This window comes from Athene noctua, chromosome 18 (genome assembly GCF_965140245.1).
Source record: "Athene noctua chromosome 18, bAthNoc1.hap1.1, whole genome shotgun sequence".
Classification (NCBI taxonomy): Eukaryota; Metazoa; Chordata; class Aves; order Strigiformes; family Strigidae; genus Athene; species Athene noctua.
Window position 1 is genome coordinate 4325324 of NC_134054.1, and position 22863 is coordinate 4348186.

The window sequence follows — 22863 nt, forward strand, 5'->3', positions numbered from 1 at the left end:
TCAGTTGTTTCTGTTGACAAATTCTGCCTGTAACTTCTAAGCAAGCCTGCTCTTAAATTCATATTTCATAAGCAAGCACTGGATCACACCAAAGACAGTACTAAACATCAATATGTAATTAAGCACGTAACTTTAACAACAGCCAAGAGTTGTTGATAACCAGTTCTTCAAATCTGACACCCTTATTCCAATTTTGTACTGAAAAATTAAAAAAGCCAGCAGCAACCACCCCTTACAATGACAAACTTTTGCCAAATATAAAGTTATTTCAGCTCAAGCACAGAAATAAATGAGAAAGTAAATAAAAATTAAATAATGTAAGCATGCAGCCTGGAAATATGTAAATCATAATCTTAAGGTACATTTGTTCTTTGAACATGTTTATTTATTTCCATGAAATGTCAATGGATACAAAGAGCCATTTAATATAGTGACAAAATAAATATTTTGTTCTATATCTGTCTATTCTCATGTATTAACTCTGACTACTGTTTAAGGCAGGGTGTTGGGCTAGTAGACCCATGACCCAGGAGAGTCATCTGTAACAAGGAGAAATGTTTAACATGGCAGCAGAACGAATAAACTAATTAGTATCTGAAAACTCCGTATTTCCTCAAATATTTGAGGCATGCAGCCTTTTATAAACTTTTCCAGGTGACTATAATGCACAATGCTAAACTTTGCAGAAAGGGAAATAAGAGTGCCAAAATTCTGGTGAGTATTCCCTCCTCCTGGCACTTCAGAGGTGCTGACAGACCGAGTTCCTCCTGCTCCGGAAAGACACTTCTGTGACTTGCTCAGGAAGAGCAGGACCCTACTGCCCCCGCCCCTGGATGAAGCTGATGTTACAGGTAACAGTAGGTAAAAAAAATGGGTTATGTCATATAAAAGTGGTTGTTCAATTCATGCAATCGTATGCTTGGGAAATGTCTAAACTGTTCCAATTCAAATATTTGCTTGAATACAACATTTGTAGCATTTTGAGTAATTAGATTTCATGGGAGATTTGAGCTGTTCTGCTAATTCTGTTGTTTTCCAGCTTGCAGAGATCCTTCCTTTCCCAAAATCCTGCCAGTGCTCATCAATGCCAAGAAACTGTCTGTGCAGTTGAAGTTTCACTATTTGCACAGCCCAGTCTCTCTGTTTCATGGAAAATTTCCAAGATCTCCTCCCTTTTTATGTTGTTAGAAAAATACGGGTATTTTACTTTATCTGGTGGTGATTTTCTACATGCCACTTCCAGCGGGGCAGTGTACTAGATAGTTCTTTAGAATTCCTTTCAGCAATACTTTTCTGGCCTAGAAACAATATAATAACTAAAACTACGGCATTGTTTCTTACAGCTTCCTCACCATCAGCTTTCAAAGGCACTGGCTTTTTTTTTTTTAACTTCAGTGGTTCAAAAATTATTTCAGCTCTTACTACTATCTGGCAACAAATTCACTTACCAGTTGGTATCGCTGAGTATGGTCATAACCTCATCCATAATGGCAGGATCGACTACATCACTGTAGGTTATCAACATTTCATAAACCTGACTGGCTGTCGTCTTCCGTATCTACGGGGAGGAGGCAGAGGAAGCTTTAGTGAAGATCCAGAGTCCTGCTGGGAGGAGCCCGGTGCCGTTACTGGCTCCTCACACCAACAGTCATCCACAGTTCCTAGAACTCGAGTCTGCTCTTGCCTCTGGCAGCGATTTGCTGCAGGAAGGGACTTCACTTCTGCACCCCAAGGAAATTCATCCTACTACAGTTGGTATATTTTCCATTAAGTTGTTGCAGTATTTCGGATTAAGGCAGCTACCGCTCGATCCCTCACTCAATTCAAATGTTTGGGACTGGCCTAACAGGAACATTTCTGTTCTTGAAATGACTCACTGAGCCAAAGTCTGGCTCTAGCGTTGGTTGCTGTAGGCTCACAAAACAGATTTCCCAATCTGGAGATTGTAAGAGTCAGCAAAACTCTTTAAAAAAACCTGTCAGGAGATAAATGATGATGGGAGTGACATGAGCTTTTTACACTCCGGTTTCCGGCAGCAGTTAATTTGCAAGTATTTTTCCCAGAGCACTGCTCAGTAGTGCTGCTGGTGTGCATACAGCAAAAGCTGGCCAGGCTGGTTTCGGAAGTACAATGTGTACAAATATACTAAATGGAAGACAGCAAAATTACAACAATTCCCCCCCCCCCCAAGAAAGCCTGATGATAACTAAAGGAAAGCAAAGAAATTACAGGGTTATTTCTAGAGTAGTAATGCCAAATTAAATTGACCCATCTGTAAAAAGAAAACATGTTTATGATGTGAAATACCAATAAAACATGAAATAAAACATGAAATTGAAATGATCTCTCTTCAGTTCTTACATAGCACCCTTCCTGCAAAGGATCCTCCTGTAGCAAGTACACACAACATGGAAACAGTTAGACTAAAATCTGAAGTATCAAACTTTGCTGGGCACCATCTGATTTTAACCTTATCAAAAAGTAATCTGCCAAAGCAATCCATGACAGAATAAACAGTGGTGGTTTGCATGGGCCAGACACCGGCTCTTCAGTGTGTTCTCAAACCACTTGAAGTTCTCAAGGGTTTTCATGTTCTTTTTACGTGCCCTTGCCACTCCTTCTGACAGCTGCTCTCTCTCCTACACCGCTCGGCTACAGAGGCTGCTCGGTCCTCACCCCCTGCAGGGACATCCAGCCTTCCCAGTGTAACCCTGGGATCCAAGGCCCCCCCGTGAGCTGCTGGACATGGTGGGCTGTCACAGCAGCGCCAAGTCGGGGCTCCCAGGTCTCGTGCAGTGATCACAGCCCCTCTCTCAAAAACCTAAATCAACAAAAATTTGAAGGACTAAGATACAGTATGAGCCCACACACGGTCTTCTCTTACACTGAGTAATAACTCAGGGTTCATGCCCTGCTTCAGTTAGCTCTGTGAAAAAGGTAAACTTCTGATAAACTTTCCTGTGTTGCACAAGTTTTTGTCACATCTGACAAAATCAACAAATATCTCTTTCTTGAACCAGAACAACTACTCTGTCGCTTCTATCAGAACAATTGCAAAACTAACAGCAATTTATCTGATTGGAGCTTTCATACACTAAATGGTGAACAGATCTTCGTTGTGCTGGGTGCTGTGTCAAAGAAACAAATTACTTTAGGCACCTAAATTGCTCCTAGTTTAAAACAGTAAGGACAGAAGGTGGAAGAGCAGCTTGTGGAATAGCCAGGTACACTGCAGGTATCCAGCAGCCTGTTTCGGGTGGCAGCATTGCACATGGCAGACCCTTGAGAAATAAAACCTATCATGTACATTAATATGTTTAAAAGAATGCTGCCTTTAATGCATTTTCAATTATTTTTTTACTTGTGAAGTATTTTAAATAATATATTTGATAATATGCAATGTCTTCAATACTTACTACAGGAAATGGATGACAAAGAAGGAGAAACAACTGAAATAAAACTTTCTCCCTCATGTCTCCTTGAAATTGAATCAGGCCACAAAACCTAGAAATCATAAGAAAAAAAAACAGATCTTGTGTTATGGCTGCAAAAGTCCATTTTGAGGATCAAAATGAAGACGTATGTCAGAAAAAAGGGCGGGAGGGGAAGTTTTGCTGCTCCCAGGAAATCTCAGTTCTGAGTGCTGTGGGAAAGCAAACACTGAGGGGAAGCGTCTGAAATCCTGAAGGGTAACTGAGATGCCACACGTCTGTGCCAAGTACAAACACGGTTTCAAAGGTACTGACCAGCAGCACCCAAGTCCGTGCTCACACCCAGGTGTGAGCCGAGCTCTCGCCAGGCGGCGCGAGCGCAGGGTCGGTGCGTGTCTGCGACACGTCGGAGGGGGAGGCAGAGCAGAAACATGGGCTACCTCCCACTTTAGGCTCTCTTGCACTCTGAAAATAATGCCAATAAAGAAATGAAGTGATAAAATCATTGCTTGCTGTTGTTATACCTGAATGATCTTGCCACAAACCTTGGTTCAGCTTTGCACTGCTCTGTCCTTGCTCTCCTCCCTCCTCCCCCAGCACTGGCTTTCCTACATTTCTGTTTTGCCTTCTCCACTCTCTGAATTCAGGGCTTTTACCCTCAAGCCAGTCAGGAACTTTGCAGATGTTTTCAGCTCTTTCTAGTACTCTTTCTAAGATCTAATCAATTATATATGTTTTGCATTGGCACTAAGTCAAGCTCTTTACAAGCAAAAAGCACGTGATTGGCTGCATCTTTAAGAATATCAACATTTTTAGAAGTAGTTAAATTTTATCAGATCCTTCATATGTTTTCACCCCAACCACCCATAACTACAAGAAACTCTCACAACCTTATATTACCTGTATTTGTGTGCATTTTTCATTTAAATTTCACATGAACTACACCTAGCTGTTACAGCTGGTATGCATTGTACTTAAATTTTCCTCACTTTTTATGAGCAGAGAAAAGATCACTTTATTTCATCAACTCACACTCCTATGCTGGAGCGAAGCTTCCGGATGTCTTTGGATCTTTTGATCTCTTCTTTACAAAGAGTAAATAACTTCACTGAAAAGGGATGGCTGAAAATGGGAAAGAAAAGGAGAAGTAAGATTTCAGTAGACATTCAAACACATTTAATGACTGTAAAGGTGCTGAGTTAACATTCAAAGGGGTTTCGAAAAGACACAATGCAGAGCAGGACACGCCTCTTCCACAACAGCACACCCTGCTTTAAGTGGGCCTTGGGAAAGATGCAGGTGAGACTGGGCCTTTTTTTTTTAACAGGGAAGGAAAGAAATTAGTATTAATTATTTACATTGCTACCACCTGTATGCTGAGACAAACTACATTTCTCCAAATTGATTCAGTATATGCCTGATAATCAGCTAGCCATGGCTTGTGTGTACAACAGAGTGTGGTATGATCAGAAATACAATGTCAGGAATTAAAATACTCTAGTCAAATAAAATGTATTTAGTCAGTGTATCATTGTGGTGCCTTGGTCACTCCCTCAGGTCTTCAACCAAACTTTACATAAAAGGGGATGAATGTTGTTCTTAAACACTACCATTTCACGGCCCACATTCCTTCAGTGATTCCAGACAACGTAATTAAACACAGGGCTTACAGTTCTGTTAAGTGTACGAGTCATGAAGCCATCTTTAAATATATTTAGCAAATTCTTTTCTTTTTCCACACAGTCTGGGAAACGTGATTCTCACAGCTCTTTCCCAGACACTCATACAAACACAAGTATTGTTGGTATATTCCAAGGATCTATTAAAGAGAAGTAAAGAGGGAATATTGCTTTTATTTCGGTACAAATTATTTAATCTTTCACTTGCTACACTCAAAGCTGAAGTGCCATAGATGCAAAAGGAACTACTTAATATTTGTCTAGTAAGCACAATTACGTCTGAACTGCGTATTTTGGAAACCTCACTGTACTGTGTATGTAAAGCAGAAAGCAAAAATACTATTTTCTGCTACCACAATTCAAAACTATGGATAAAAGCTACTCAAAAGCGCTGTGTAACCTGTTGAAAAACAGAACATTTAAAGCAAGATGTTTCTAGGAGTGACAAGATGTTTTGTTAAGTTAATGTACCTTGTTATATATAGTTTTCCAGACAAGAGGGTTTTTTTTAAATTACTTTTTAAAAATTCTTAAAATACTGGCATATACTGGTAAATATTGACTTGATTAAAAGAACCTGAATAACAAACCATGGAATCGCTAAGCTGAAGAATGCTGTTTACAGCTGTCTCAATATTGTCCAGAAAACCACAGTAAGAGGGTAAATTTGCCAGGTTTGCAATGTTGATATTGAGGCTTCGTGAGACATTTTCAGAGCCGGCTTTCAGGACCAAAGAGACTGGGGAGAGCTGATTCCAAATGCCTCCATCAGCTGGTGACAGAGGCAGTCCCTTGCCCTCCCTGCCCGCGGTCACACCAGCACTGTTTCCACACTAAGAAGTGTGATAAGCAGGGAAAGCACACGTGTAGGAGATGTCATGAGATTGACAGACACCTGCATGACTGACTGTGTGCATCTCTGCGGACACTGATGTGTCAGGGTAGTTGAGGGAAGAGTGTATCTGCTCTCCTAATATTAAGAGGAGGGATATTTTTCCTTACCTTGGTGAAATTTCTCCTCCTCCCACCCCCAGTTACACAAAGACATTATGTAGAGAACTAATTACAATACCTGCAATCCATGCCTGGCTTTCAGCACAGAACAACAGCAACACAGTGAATTAGGTGAGATTTAAATTGGTTGAGCAACTGGGATATTGCCGAGAGGTATAGCAACAAAGAGACCAATTGGAACAAGAGCATCTGGAATAAATTTAATACACGTAACCTTATGTGCAGCATTTTGTGTTTAAAACAGATGCACTTTCCTTTCTGTCATTTGCCAATTTCACATTTGTAATAACTAAACCTAACCTATGTGTGATCTCAAATGACTCAAATAGCTTGGCCTCTTTAAAGGAAATTGAGAAAATTCCTTCTCCTGTGTGGGCACAGTGCCAGCAGAAACAGAGTCGGCATCTGGGGAAAAGGGATCAGCCTCAAGTCTTTACATGATGTAAATTGGGCGCACGTGGTACCGCAAAGGGGTGCACCTTCTTCCTCCAAAAGGTGAACCGAGTTTCAACAGTTCAGCTGACATCACCTGGGGTGGCTGTGAAACCAGAGGACAGCCCTTGCCATGCTCTTTACTTTATGGTTTATTATGCAATAGCAGTATAATTGCTTTAAAAAAAATCCACGGGAGCATGTAAAACCTAGAAACCATCAGTCGGAGATCAGTGGGGACACAGAGCATCTGTAAGACCACCAGAAAAATATCATACACACACAGAGTGCATGAGCATTGTGCTGAATGTGTAAAATACATACGCATCAGAAAGAGAAATGCCACTTCTACTCATTACTCCAGAAAGCACGAGACCCTGAAGTGTCATTCAAAGGCTGTTCTGTTCACATGGGACTGAGTATGAGACCAATCCTGCCGTGCTGTCTGGGGAACCGGGCTCTGGGCAGGCTGAGCATCGCTGGGGACCGACCGCTCAGGAGCCCAGCGGGATGACTCCTGCAGCTCCAGGAGCCATAACCAGAAAACACGGCTCCAGTGCCTGTTTTGCAAGCGGCTTCAGTTCATTCTCCTTCATTCTCCCTCTCCCTTGTCCCACCACCAGCAGTTTGCTGACAGTTACCACCATCTTTTAAGAGTAGCCACTGGTGAGTTTAAAAAAGCCCGATATGCCCTGCTTTATTTATGACAGCTCTGTTTCAAGCGTGTTGCCGTTTGCCTCCAGCAGTTTCTCTGATCAATTAACACTCCCTATGTTACTAGGAACACTGCTCCACAAATTCACAAGGTACACAGGAGGTTTTTAGGTTGTGCTACCTCAGAGAAGAAATTAAATTTCAGCTGAGAACTACCGCCCTGTTTGGGGTGGGAAAGCACACAAGGCAGGGAGGAAACAGCAGGTGAACGACAAACAGAAGTTTCACAAAATTTTAGGCCAGCATACACCTGCACTGCTGCCAGAAGAAATGGTTTTCCCTCCACTTCCCTCCTTATTTTGGCACAATTTGTGAACACACAGCAGAACAGATCAAGGAACTACCTCAAGCTGAATTTTACCGGAAGAAGGGTATTTTAACCAGGAACAGTGATGCCATTGGTCATGTAGCAATACAAACCACACTGGACAGTTCAAGGGAGGGGGAAACTCTCACGTTGGACATGCAAGTTCATGCCCGCTGCAGACAAGCAGGAGGTAACAGCCTGAGAAATGGCAGGCAGAGGTCTTCCTTTCATATTACAGAGTCAAACTAAGCCAAGCACCACAAAGGAAAGCTGCTTCTGATAGCCTTTTGGTTACCCCAGTCATACTAAAGTTGATTCATTTCAAACCCCACTGGACCAGGACAGGTTCAGCAGGGCCCTGGCAGAGAAATGACCCACACGCGACAAATAAATCTCACTTGAAACAGGAGCATTCAAAATACGGTAACAGAGGAGAAACACCCAGCGGTTCACTTCCCCTCCTGCACAGGGATCACAAGAGCAGCCATACAGAGAGCTTCACAAACACCGAAATTCATCTACAAAACTACTGCGTATTCTAAACTTGAGCTACATGGTGTGAAGAGGCAGGAAAATGCACCGCGGGTTAAGCCTCTGCGGGGCAGGAGTGACACCATGTGGCAACTTGCTTTAACTGGAGCACTGAGCTCCTAACGAGCATCATAACGAGCTGATTCAGCCAACACCTATTAATCCTCTTTAAATTGAGCAGTGGTAGGATATTACCTGCACTGGACTGCTAATTTTTGATTAGGGAAAAAAAAAAAAGGTCCAGGATAGTGCACAGTATTCATTTGAAACTTCAAAATGCATCTGCAAATACTTTTTTTTTAATAATGTGACAGTTGACTATTAAGCAGCTGGTGTAGGCATGATCCTGATGCCAGACATCCTACAACCCAAGTTCCCTTGCTAAAACTTCACCCAGGCCCATGTGGGAAAAAATGTGGGAAAGAGATGAAATGGGAGCCAAACACCCTATGGAATGCTGACATTTCATTCCCAGCTTCTCCAAAAAGTTTTTCATTTGCTGTATGACAAACAAGAAGTTCACAGCAGAACAGAAGCAACAGGGAAATTGCTCACCAGCAGTAAGACTGTTTTCTAAAATCAACTGGGCACTTCATCACTCTTACTACAGGCACACTTCATATGAAAGTATCTGAAACTGCATGAACACATGGCCTTTTCATGCCACTAAGCAGAGTGTCTCAATTTTCAGGCTCATTCTGCATTGACGTTCTACATTTTTATGGCATGCTGCTTTGAAAAGGGAGTAAACGATCCCACTCAAGAAAACAGGCCCAAAGTCACACTTTTCCTCTATGTAAAAAGGAGTAGGTGGTATCCAACAGTGTGAGCAGGCCTTGGAGCCAGGGACAGTGTTTATCCATCCCTAACGATACCCAAACAACATATGCCAAAGTAAGAAAATCCAAACCCTGCACTAAATATAATGTTGGGCTCACCCATCCACCACGCTGAGCTCTTAGAGCACGGCAGGACCCAGCACCTCGGGCTCACCTGGCTCTTCGCCGAGCAAGCACAGTAACTTGCACATGATTACCTCTCAACCATAAGGTACCTATAGTACCAAAAAACTGTCACATGCAGGAACTAAACTGTCTCTTTCTAGTTGTCTTCAAACAAACCTCCTAGAGCTCTGGCCTTCCAGAGTGTTTGTATGATCATGCGTTCTTGTGCTTCATGACAGTATTTCATTCCCTTGCCATGAGAATGATCCACAGGGCTGTATAATTATTACTTTTCTTTTTTTGGTTTCGTCATCAAACTGGAAGCAAATACATTTGGATCAGCTTCAAAATCTCCCCGCCCCCCCCCCCCCCAATCCGCCTGGATTTTATTTCAGGCCTTTTTATTAAAACATTACAATGGCAACACAGGGCAGAGTTTGAGTCTTTCTTACACAGCAAATGCAGTGATGCTACCACATGCTTTCTGTTTAGTGACCCATCATGTGGGAGACAGACTTTCCCTGGGATTTCCACCCATAATCTATCATCTTTCCCAGGAGGGAAGACTGGAGCCTACATGGAAGTCCCAGATCACCAGCATCATTACCAAACCGAACAAGAAATATTCATTCCATCTGTGAGTATTTGACTCATTTTAAACTCCCACTCAAAAAGAGACTGCCCAATTTGATTTAGGAGAGATTATCTAAATACACACTTCAAAACAAGAGTAAACTCAATTAAACTTTTAGAGTGATAAAAGCTTTTCAAATCTATCTGCTGTGAGCAATTCTTGAATCAGCAGATTCCAAATCCAGGATATGTGCTTGTAGAATTCACACTGTACAATTCTGCGAGTATCTGTAGATGTGCTGAGATGCTGCCTCAGAGAGTATGTGGAATATATTTTAGTATTACTGAAATGAAAATCATTCTCTTCTGAAACATCTGCAAAAAAATGTGGTTTCACATTGGAATATCTTGTTCGTGTTTATCCATTCCTAAACTAAATACTTCCCAGAAGACTGAACGTGGTGTGGAAAAGCTGAGACATGCCTTTTTTACGATTCTTATTAGAATCTTAATTAAATTCTGTGGAGACATTGACATTAACAAAAGCAGTGGGATTTTGGAAGCGATAGCTTGCAGGCCCACTGTTCTGCAGCATCACAATGGGACGCTGCCGTTGCTAAAGGTTCACAGCACAGTGGAGAAGGGACTCCAAAAAGCACGCAGTGAGGAAGCTGGTAAAGGAAAGAAGCTAAATAGATCTGACATTGGTCCCAGTCTGCCAGGGGAAACATACAAATTGTGCTTGATTAATGTACTGGTTGTTAAACAATGAACCAATAACCAACTTCTATGCTGATATGAGAGTTAAAGGTTTTATCAAGACCCTTTCAAGGCTATCTGGTCCAGAATTTGTCACAGCTGTCCCACTTCAGGAAAATTAAAACATTATATGCATATTCACTCACACTCCGTGTCCTTTGCACCCACACCTAGAGCAACAGTCAGCAGCAGTCAGTGTAAGATTTAAGATGCCTGTTGCATGGTGGAAAATAAACAAAAAAGACTTCCAGCAACTTACTTCTCTTGCATGGTAAATATATCAAAACAGCCGTTTGCCAGCATTTGGTCCAGCATTGTCAGGAGAGGTATAGACACCCTGATGAAAGAAAATAATTTAACAATGTAAAGACACTTCTTGGCATACGTATATACACTATTTTTAATTAGAAGCCAAGAAAGAAACTTCCTATCTATCTACACATATTTAAATTAGAATAATTTACACAGAGGAGGGTTGCTCGGTAACTTCTGTGTGTTGGCTAAATCATCCTCCTTGGCTGAGAGGGGGACATTCCATTACAGCCAAAAGGGGAAAAATCCTAATTAACAACATGCCTGGTTTAAACTTGCAGGGTCCTGAAACAGAATTAACAGTAGTAGAAAACATTAATTTATTTTCTAGTAGATAAATGACATATTCCACAACAGAATTGTAACAGAAGTTACACCACCTTCTCACTACAGGTAAATACCAAATGACCAACACATGTTGTCAGCTGGAGTAACTATGGTCATGTTTTCCATTTCAACAGCTGAAACAAAAAACAAAATAAAAATAAACTGACAATTACATGAATAGACATGGTGTTTTTCCCTTAGGGAATATTTTCTATTTTGCACATGTTTGATAAGTGAGGCTTAATCTCATTATGCAGAACAAATCACCTTTAAAGAAAAATCTTCACACGGAAATTATACTTCAAGTATTTGTGAAAAAACACTACCTAAACAAAATGCAGACTGGACTGGACTGAGAATTGTGCAGCAATATACCATCCCCAAATTGGGTTATATAGAAACTAGTGCTGCTTACATCGTATGCAATTTTAAACTATAGTACATGCAAAATATTCTACCATCACTGCTTTGTTATATGTTTTACCAAAGGTACTGCTGTACCAAACAGATTTATTACAGCCAACTTACATGGCTCAGGCACACTTCATTGAGGCATAGTAAAAAAAGACCTGTGACACATCTGACTTCAAACAGTCCTGCTGTTAAAGAAGCAAAAGAAAACCGTTACCGGTCATTCCGCAGGTTGTCCTCAAAGACCTTTAGCAACGTCTCACAAAAACTCTCCATAGCACTGGAATCATCCTGGATCTTCTTCATGTAGTCAAAAAGGCTCTGGGCAGAGTATCTGAGCTACAACAGAAGGAACCTCAAATGAAGGCACAGGGAACAACTGAACCCCCCTGCAACACACAGAAACACCAACTGCACAGAACCACACTTAGCCCCCACTGCCTGGGGGGTACACCTGCGCTGTGACCACACTCTTCCAAAGGAGTGTACACGTTCAGCAACAATATTTGACAGGAAGATGACTATTTTGCTTTCATTAAGCCTTTTTCAAGGAAGGGTTTTTTTTTTTTCCTTTTTAAGTTTTGCCATTGTAGGAAAAAAGACCACTTTAAAGGTTCATTATTTTCTTTCTCTCAAAACAAAACATCCCCAAACCGCTATGATTATCCTGTTTTATTTCAAATAATAATATTGTTATGGCTCTGAAAGTTAGAGTACACAAGAAGTTCAAGAGGTAATATTTATTAAACAAGCTGATGTAACTGAAAAATGCAGACAAGCTCTTGGGCACGTGGTGCAGGCCACACAAACCAGCAGTAAACTCAAGTTAAAAATGAAAACCAACTCAGAAACCATGACTCCTGGTTGAAGTTTATGATGATAACCAGCTAGCTGAAGGTGGCAGAAGGAGGTCTGAGCGCTCACATCTGCAGCTGGGCCGCCGCAGGGGCCGGGCTGCAGCCCCCGCAGCCACGGCCTTGGGAGCAGGAGCCAGGCAGGAGCTGCTGGGGGGGAAGGAGGTGGCAGCACCTCTGCGGGACCCCCTGTCCTGCGGGACCCCCTGTCCTGCGGGACCCCCGCCCCCAGGCAGCTCCGGGAACACCCTCGAGCATAGTGACAAGGGCTGCAACAGGCTACATCAACATCTCTGCTAATGCTAAATAATTCCATTTCTGGGAGAGGTAGGAATTTCAGTTTCCAGGCTCATCTTTAAAAATATTGACTTTCCTTGAGGATAAGAAAAATCTAGGGGGGGTTGTTGCAGAAACTACCTTAAAGGAAAATATCTCATCAAGGAGATAATCAGATAATAATAAGATATTATTATATCTGATTATATATATAATCAGATCTCTGAATTCTCCTGACTCTGATGTGAAGGATTATCAGTCCTGCTGGGGCTTGGTCAAGTTGCTCAGGGAAGGGGTTGGGGGTGGTTAGGGGGACACCCTGTACTTACACTGAAGGGGGCTGTGGGAAGGGAAGGGGCAGATCAGTTTTGAAGTATGAGCTTCTTTCAGTTTTGGTTGCAAGTGTTAAATAATTTTCTGTTGACTTAAGAGGGGCCTGTAAGCAATAAGTAAGCCAGTAAGTCAGTAGAGATTTTCCTCCTGAAGCTCATACACAGCATTTTGATAGCTTAAAGGTGCAATCAGTTCCCTCAGAAGAATGACTCTTCTTATCAAGAAAAAAAAAAATTAGATCAGTATGAGAAGTGTCATAAGTGTCTTTCTGAAAGCAAAAGAGAAGAATCTCAATTTAAACATTGTATCTAATTTAAATTTTCTATCAGTAACATTTATGGGTGCATCGACACAAAAGAACAAGAACATTTCAGCCTTGAATCGAAACTCCGAAAAAGTTTTCAAAAGCTTTAGCCTACTTGTAAACAACACAGCACAACAATCCATACTACCTGGAATGGAGCAGTCTGCTATTTTAACAATTTGCTCTATAGTGAAACATCCTGGGCAATGCAGCAGCAGAAATATTTCTTTATAAAGGTCAAGCAATTTAAAGAAATTATTCAGTTATTCTGCATTTCAAAATGACAGTAAAGTCTCCATAAAAACTGTTCGAAATTTGTAAAAGCTAGCTAGGATTAAAGACCATTACAAATAAAGAAAAAATATTTTGTCTTAATACCTTACACTAGCAGAGGTCAATTCTAAGCAGAAGAAAGTTAACATCTGAGTCAAGTGTCAGGAAAGGATCTTAAAACGTGTATGGTTAACCATGTAATTTTATCTCCTATTTCTTTTGTCTTTTTTTTGAAGAAAGCTTAATTACTCAATGCTTCACCTGCAGATTCAAATGACTGAAAAGGCAAGAATGGGCACGAAAGAAAAGGGCAAACATAGCTACATGTAGGATGCTCCAAAGCTGTGCAAAACCAACACAGAACAGCAGGATAGTCAGAAAAAGTGTATAATGAAGACAGCATTTCTTCATTAGGAAGTGATTAAACAATACAAAAATACAGGTGTGGATAAACCATCACATAACTGCTTGGGAGATTTAAAAATGGGACATTTTCCAAACAGTCACATAGACCTCTACTGGAAGAAACTCCAACATAACAAGATAACATTATATCAGCAGGTTAAATCCGTATTTTCTCCTCAGGTGAACACTCCTTTTTTCCCAGATAACCTATGAGGACAATATTGGAGCTATAACCTTAACTGCTCATGAGTATTTGCAGAGAAAAGCATTTCCAAATTTCTCCCTCATCAATGCAGAGCACAGAACTCACACTGTATCAAATGTGTGACATTTACCTTTCCCTGGGGTTCCACAAAGACTGGGAGAGGAAATTAGGAGGTTAATGGGTTGGAACTGGGACAACTTTGGATAAGAATTTAAGAGGAGGCCTGAGAATGACCTTGTTCTTATTAAACACAGTAAAAACAGGGTTTGCCAAGGCTTGACTCTCCCATTATTTAAGCCAATAGTGGATACTTCAGTGATAGGCAACACATGATAAGGCCAACAGTGTTCAAAGCGACCATTCATCTGATGATAAAACTAAAGTCCTAATGATTTTACCTCCTGATCCAGGGGAAAAGTATGAGGAAATGTAGCTACAGCAAGGGGAGAAGGCAATTACAGCTCTGGAGAGGCGTATGGTGTATAAATAAGGTATCTACACAACCTTCACGAAATTGTGTCCTGGTCAGCTTATTGCAAAAATGAAGTACTACACTTCTAAAAACAGTTTCAAGGCAGCAAGTGGAACTGATATGGCCAAAAGAAGATCAGATTAGGCACCCAGAGCATTCAAAAATCTCAGCTGCCCATCAGCTACAAAGATGCCAAATCCACACGAAGGCTCTGACAGACTTGATAAAAAAGCCAGTGGGGAATGGTGAGAAAGGAATAGCCTGTACTGAAGATGTTCTGTAGATTGACATACCCTAACAGTTGTCAGTCTCCCAGCTAACCAGTCTTCTTGGAGCCCCAGGTATTCAGGAGCCCCAAAATTCAGTCTTCTACTGATGCACCACAAATGGAAGTCAAGTGAGTAACTACTGGGGAAGCCTGGACAAAATCAGATGTACAGATAATTCCTAAAGGCTTCAGTTTTCACAAAACATTTCAATAGAGCAAGACCTAATCTCAGAGTCAAAATGGTCCTGTAAAGTCTACAGAATAAACCAAGCTCAATCAATAACACTGGTTTGGGATCACTTCTAATCCTGACAAATTTACAGCACTGAAGTAGCAGTAGCCTATCTTCCCAGTAACTTTAGAAAAAATTGCATATAATTTAAATTTTAGCACAAGTGAAACCATGTCTCTGTTGTTTTACTTGCAATGTTCCTTTTAATAAATCAAATCTTTGTAGGCCAGTAACTCTAAGACTCAAGTCAGGGATATTTTACAAGAAGCAGGAGTATCATAATTCACACTGGTTTTTTTCTTTAAAAAAAAAAAAAAAAAAGGCCAAAAATTATTCTCAAGTGTATTTTGCTCAAGAATGGTCAACCAAGAAAACTGGACTTAGGGCCTGTTCCTTCAAACCAAATATGCATTAATTTGCATAAAATTTGTCAACAGTAACCAAATGTTTTAAAATATCCGCTATGAATGTCCCAACATTTTCATTTTTAAGAACACAGCTGTTCAAAGCTCAGTATTTGCTCCAAATGGTAAATACAGTCATGAACAAATGGTAAATACAGTCATGAACTGGCAAACAATGAGTCCATTTTGAGGGAAGTAAAACATAATAGTATCATCTATTTGGCACACAGGTAATGTTGACATCTGTAAGCCATAGATGGGCTTTTATTTTTGTTAAGTGCTTTAACGTACATATGCATTCACTGGATAGTTTTGGAATTTGCCACTCCAGTTGTTACAGATCTTTGGCACCTCATGTTGGAACCCTGGTACTGACCTGGGAGAACAATTTTAATTTTAAAAATAGGTTGCTGCCTTTTTGGATTTAAGGTTTTATTTAAAATTTCTATGACATTTTAAAAAGTAATTTTCACTCTTTATGGGGGGAGGGGAATTGCAGGACATTCTGTGCTTTAACAAAATTTTAAATGAAGCATAGTTCAACAATAATGAAATTACATTAAAATTGCATCCTGACCCCTGAAACTACAGGGTTTTGAGCTGGAGAAAGAACACCATTGTATAGTTCTCATCTGCATATACTGAGAGGATTTTTTATGCAGCCTTAAGAAATATGCATCATTGTGGGCCAGATATATAATTAAAAGATTCTTTTACACAGAGAAAGTGCCCTTTGAACCAAGGCGATGTAGCAGAATGCCAAATCCCAAAGGGAATGACATCTTCTGTTTTTCCAGATTTACTTCAAATGCTCAAGCTACAATTCTTTCAGCAACCATGCTGTCACCAAAATGTTTCTGAGATACCCCACACAGCTCATTTCAGAAAATTTCTTTAAAAAGCAAAACAAAGAACTACTCGTGCTAAATATACTACAGAACAATTTTAACTGTGGAAAAATAGCCACTGACCACTGAATTACAGTGGAGCCTTTCTCCTGCTAATTCCCTGAGATGGCTTAAAGACAAACCAACATTTGAACTCAGATTATTCTGCAGTATACCAGAATCTTTTAACTTTCTAACTTCTATGTCCATGTGCATATGTATTTTTTCATGTGAAAGAGGGAAGAAAGGAGAGATAACAAGAACACACACAGGTTACTGCAAGAACACGTATTTGAATAAGCCTTGTCCTTTATCTAAGGTTTTAAAAATCTACTTCTTTCGTATGGATTCAATGGGAACAATTCTTAACGTTTTCTCTTAATGTTTGAAACCAGTCCCTGGATATTCAGCAAAGAACACTAGAGTGGTTTGAAAGACAAGTCATTAGAAGACACATCAATTCTGATTTCTATATCACATTTTAAAAATTAAATGTAATTCACCACACTGTATAATCCCAAGTGTAAGTACCCTATACTTTGAGCCTTCCTTGTACTTCTATCTGGCTTGAAAGAGAATTAGGTCATCTTCTTTCTAAAGCCAAAACCCTTGAGAACATTTTAACTAGAACAAGCCCTTAGATTTAAAGAAAAATGTAGGGTCATAGAAAGTTAACATTTCAAAAATCATATTTTGAAAAAAGTACAGAAGGTTTCCCTTAAATATACTGTCAGACGGTAATAAGGGAAGGGAGCTCGAAATAACTGTTTACACTTCTCAAAAACAAGCACAACCAGAGCTTTTTTTTAAAAAAAGATATCAAAACGTTGAGTAAGAATTTTCCTCTGACCTCAGTTAGCTCTCAGAATGTCTGTTTCTCCACAACTTTCCTGCCTTTTTATACTTATATGAATAATTTTGGTTTTGGTGGAGCCTCCTATAATTAACTGTGTTTGACTAAAAGCTGAATTTCATGTGCATGTCTGCTATTAAAAAAATCTGTTAAGACTTACATTGTCTATCCAATAATTACTGTCACAAACCAATAAGCATATGTTTTCAAAGTTTTAAAATAGCCATTGCTATATAATTAGTTGCCATTTTAGAAACATGAGAATTCTTGAAACCTATTTAAATATATGAGACTGCACAGACACCAAGTTCTGAGGTACACGAAACCCAAAGGCATATGGACATCTCTTGATCACAAGTGCAGAACCCATAGCACCAGGCAAAAACCATCATTTGGGCATATTGGGTAAGACTGAAAAGTGAAAGCGAGGGGAGAGAAAGCTCGGAATTATTACCTCCTTCCTTATGTGAACCCAGCCGGAGTTGGCCTCGTCCACAAAAACTCTGTTTCCCAACACTTATCACTTTTCTACCAGCTTTCTTAATTAGACATGGAAATCTTCATTAGAAACACTCTTAAAACATTGTTGGGTTGCTGACTCATTACCACCTCCTGTTACAGGACCACTGCAATTTAAAGATTTAACTGACAGTCCAGAATATTCTGGTACCGGCCTGATATTTCTCTGCAGTGCCATATTGAACTGTGTCATGACCCCAGTAGCTGTTTTCATATATGTTACACCTTTGGCTACATCAAATAACAAAAAAGTTAGAAGCCAAATATCTTGAAACCAAGAATTCTGAAACTAGCAAGACAAGCTGAGATATAAGGACAGAAGGATACACTAACATTATAATAAAGTCTGGAAGACTTCGGTAGCATAACAGACTACCAAAACCAGTGATAAAGACTGTTCATGCACAGAAGAATGAAATAGAGATTGCAAAGCTCAGATGATTCAGACAGACATTTAAATGATATTTCTTTGTAATGTAACTTCTGGCATCTCTGGTACTTTTGTAGAAAGTGTACCAAAATAAAAAAAAAACTGAACATACTGTTAACACATACAGACAATTAATAGTTAACACCTTGCATCAGGTTACAAACGAAAGCAAGCATTCACCTCATTTAAAAAGAGCAATCACCTTGCATTTAGCCACAACATTTAGCTGAAAGTCTCTTCCTCTGTTAACAGCTTGAAAGGGTGAGCAAATAAACCTAAGAGTTGATTGAGCCAACAGACTGAAACTCTCATGTTCCATTGGGCCAGGGAATGAGAAACAAAGTGTACTTATTCCTTGTTTCCTGCATGTTCAGTAATTCAAGAATATAATGCCTTTAAAGATTAAAAAAATATAAAGCCTATCAGGTTTAAAAGTATGACTTGATTTTTAAAAAAAATCTTACATCTGAAATTCTCACAGAAATAACTATCTGCAATATCCATCATAATAGACTAAACACTTCAGTCAACAATTTTATCAGGTAACTGCATTCTCCAACCAAACAGGAAAGCCACTCTGCTTTCTTACCGTTGTCTCTGTTAATCCACCAACAGACACTGAGAGACCCAAAAGCACATAGTATTGGTATGCTGGCAAACCCAAAAGCTGGGTGATGCGAGGGAAAGCCTCCGATGCAGCATTCCAGTTTAGAGTCTCTTTCGCTGACCTGGGGAAAAAGGAAGTAAAAAAAATAATCTTGTACATGTGCACTGTCTTTCTTCATACATTCCTATGATAGCTCCTCATCCTCAAGCACCACATCAGCGAAGAAAGTCTCTGAATTACCTAAAAATCAAAGTAATCATTGGCCTTTAAAGCATACGGGGAAAATACAAATCAAAACTTTATCCACTGCCAGTCAAGTGAAGCCATCTTCAAGTCCTGATTCAGGTAAGGGATTGGAACCACAGTTTCCCTTTCACATGCACTTTTTTCTACATCAGGAAAATAAGTTCTCTTTTTTATGTTCCACTCTGAGTTTTCTCCCACCAACTGGTACAAAGACAGACCCAGAGAAGGCTGACATCCATGCACCCCACCACGGATCAATCAGCAGCCCAGCAGACAGCGCTTTTGGAGTTACAGGAGGCTGAGATTCTGAACTAACAGAATGAGGACACAAAGTTGGGTATTCCCCATCCCAATCAGGTATTACAATCACCGTTCAGGAATGAGTTGCTCTCACTCTTGCTTTAACTAGAAATTCCATTTTGGAAAACTACTGCAACTAGAGCTGGTTAAAATAATACTATTCATTAAAAATTATCATTATGATCATCAATGTTTTCCAGTCAGGGAAAAAAAAACATTCAGAAAGGGGGACTGCCAATAAATTCCATCTCTCACATTATGAAGAGAAAATAAGATTATAAACCAGACATTTCATAAACAGCAGGATTACCAAAACACAGCTCCCAGCAGTTCTGTTTTACCAGTGGTCTTCTTTCTACTATATGATATGTATATGATATGATCTCTACCATCCACCATGAAATTGGCTGATAGCTTCAGAAATTACTAGGGTTGATCTAGAGAAAGACTTATGCAGCATGACCATATAAGACCTATCTCCTTAGGAAACTATGGTTTTAACAGGAACTTGTACTATATGTTCTTAGTTTTAGTATTTTATGTTTATGCATATTCATTGGACATGCCAATTAAATCCTAACAAACATCACCGAATACTCCTCCATACACATATTAGGTATTTGGGCACAAAAATTACATCAGGTTGCTTGTGTTGGGTGTAACTGTGTGCATGTATCTTTTACTTTCACTGGTTTAGAATACCTTTTTCAATATATTACCTTGGAAATATCCTCTCTAGCTCTTCCCGATGAGGTACGTGTGGAACTGGAGGACGGTCAAAATGTAAAAGAGTAAGGAACACAGATCCTGCATGAGCTCGAAATTTATCTATTTTTTCAGCTGACTGTTGAGCCAGCCAGCACATAATCTGTTTGCAGCTACAAAGAAAAAAACAATCACATAATTTAATCAGTAGAATGTGTATTTAAATTTGTTTAAATGATATAACATGTATCCTACTACAAAAGTATTCTGGTTTGACTCTTCGTAACGAACGTACAAGTGATTTTAGACATCAATACAGTGACAGAGTCTTAAAAGCTTTACCTTCCATAGATCAATCAAAAAACATCACAATGTTAATACGACACAGTATTTGATATTCACATACTAACTTTCATCCAAAAAGATAAGGAGGTGCATTATGGTTTGGATGAACCGCTATGCTTCAGATAGAAATAGAGTAGGAGCCTTGAGAAAAGCAGAAGTAGCAATTTTCAAGTAGAAAATTGCACACGTAGCAGACAACAAGGTCTATTCCAAATCTCACATATCCCAAATTAATCACTTCTTCAACTCAGGCTAGGTTTTAACAATATCCTATTCTGCCTACATTCAACTCTCAGCTACAATATTGTGTTCCACAAAGCCCTTTACACTTTCAGAAAGGATAACTAATGAGAGCAAAGCCAGCTAGAATTCCTTCAGTTACAGGAAGACCCAGAATATTTAAGAAAATGTGACCCAGGTGGCAGGAATGCTTTTCTAGGTTTCATGTGAATAACCTATGTCTGCATCAGACCCATAGGACAAAGCCTCTGGACAATGGGCACTGGTTGAGTAGTGTATTCCTACAGAATTCAGTATTTTCCTTCAAAGTGTCCTTCATGTTTGGGCTTTTTATTTTAAATTAAAAAAGAAATCAGGTATATATTCAGCTAACCACTGGGCACTCTCTGTCCATAAAAAAACACCATTATTAGGAAAGTTTTGCTGCAGCTCAAGCTATGCTTAAAAACTGGTACGCTTTGTTTTTCTTTTTTTTTTTTTTTTTTACTATTAGGAACATTGTATCATGAAATTAAAAATCAGAAGCTTGGTGTAAATGATCTTTTTTTGTATTTCCTTACTAAGAATTCTGCAAGGAAGACAGAAATTAATACAAACTCATTTCCACATATTAGCACATTCCAAATTAATGATGCAATGCTCTGGATAATCAGGCAAGTTTGCTTTTTATTTAAGTGAACAATACTGGCAAGCTCCATAGAGGCAGCAAGTATAGACCAAATCTCACAGGTGCACTGTATTTCTGAGGTGGGACTGCCACCCAGTTTCTCTCGATAAGGTCAGTCTCTCTGAAAAACAGATACAATATTCTCAGCATCTCTATGGGTGCAAGTTTGATGCACTTCCATCAAAAGTTCTGCCACATTCAATAAAGAAGTAAGTAAACAATATACAAGCAATGCTTTCTTGTATGGACTGGAATGTAGTTATATGAGATAAGACACAAAAATAGTACGAAGAGCATACATGTTGGCATTAATTAACTCCGCTTCGTTCTGAACCAGCAGAAGCGTCAGTTCCATTAAGCTTGTCATAGCAGCTTCACGCACCCTGTTGAAACAGAGATACACTAGGGTAGTTACATCAGTATTTAAATAAATAAATACATCAGCAGTTTAGTTACACACTGGCTAAAATTCAAAACAATGAAAGCACTGACCACTGAGAGCAGCTATTATATTTCTGGGAGGAAGAGGAGTGTGTACAGCTGTACCTCCAAACTCCAGTCTGTGAAGTGAAGCCCGCACTGCACTGAGGGTACAATAGTCATCCTAGTTCCAGGCAAGCCACCTGCCTCACCATCTCATTTTTTATTCCAGCCAGATGTTGTCAGGTTTATTTTTAAGTTGAAAATTGATAATGATTAGTAAGGTTTAAATACATCTACTTGCACACTAAATATAAGTGCTCTGTCTGCTTCAATTAATCTTCTAAAAAGGCCAGCCCACATTTTGACATTAAGATATTTAAGCACTTTTTAAAAAGTGTCACATTCTCATAAACTGTGAAGCCTAGTATTTTCATTTTAAAAAACTGTGACTCAGAATGGCTTAAATCTCTATGCTATATAATAATTAGTTTTATGAAACACATTAGCTAAAGTAACACTAGGTTGTCTTTAAGTGCATCTTCTGTCTTCAAAATGTCTAAATATAGTATCAATATTAAAAAAAAGGTGTAATTTCAATTAAAAAAAATAATACACTTGTTTTAAACCACATGCCTTATCAATACATGATTTGTTAAAATTAGTTTCTTTCTTAAGACATGGGTCTTAAGACATGGCAGATCCTCAACTGGTTACAACTCCTGATCCTGCAGAAGACCAGGACCAAGACATTCATCACATCAATCACTCATGGTAATGTCATCCTTTCTCAGTAATAATTAAAAAAGAAAAAATAAATGAAAGAAAGAATTGAAATATTTGAAAAGGTACACCTGCCTTTTGTGAAAAGAAATACTCCTGCTACTAATTTCCAAAACAAGCTGAAAACAAGTTGCCTAAGCAATCTAAAACTGGGTGGGACATTTGTTGTAATGGTAAAAAAAGGTAAATTACATCATTTTTTCCAAAGTAGCTTAATACAAGTTTGGCAATCTTTCATCAAAGTATGTTTTCTTAGTTTTTCATATAGTATCTGACTATTAGATATTCATGTCTAACACCTGTAGACAGATTGGACAAGTCCCAGCAAACAATCTGTCAGAAGAAATGTAAAGTTTGCATATGGAAAGTAAAGGTGGTTAAACTTTCCCACGATTCAGTTA

General features: G+C 39.3%; 1 protein-coding gene across 3 annotated transcripts in view; it reads right to left on the reverse strand.

The window, feature by feature from the left end:
- TBCD (tubulin folding cofactor D) overlaps positions 1-22863 on the reverse strand; it is a 128273-nt gene that overhangs the window by 4135 nt on the left and 101275 nt on the right. For all 3 annotated transcript variants that reach the window (XM_074922186.1, XM_074922184.1, XM_074922185.1), the window contains exons 31-38: positions 21559-21642; positions 20022-20180; positions 18739-18877; positions 11652-11773; positions 10644-10721; positions 4464-4553; positions 3417-3504; positions 1449-1558 (exon numbers count right to left, since the gene is read on the reverse strand). In XM_074922186.1, the coding sequence (XP_074778287.1) occupies positions 1449-1558; positions 3417-3504; positions 4464-4553; positions 10644-10721; positions 11652-11773; positions 18739-18877; positions 20022-20180; positions 21559-21642 (870 nt within the window). The remainder of the gene's footprint in view (positions 1-1448; positions 1559-3416; positions 3505-4463; positions 4554-10643; positions 10722-11651; positions 11774-18738; positions 18878-20021; positions 20181-21558; positions 21643-22863) is intronic.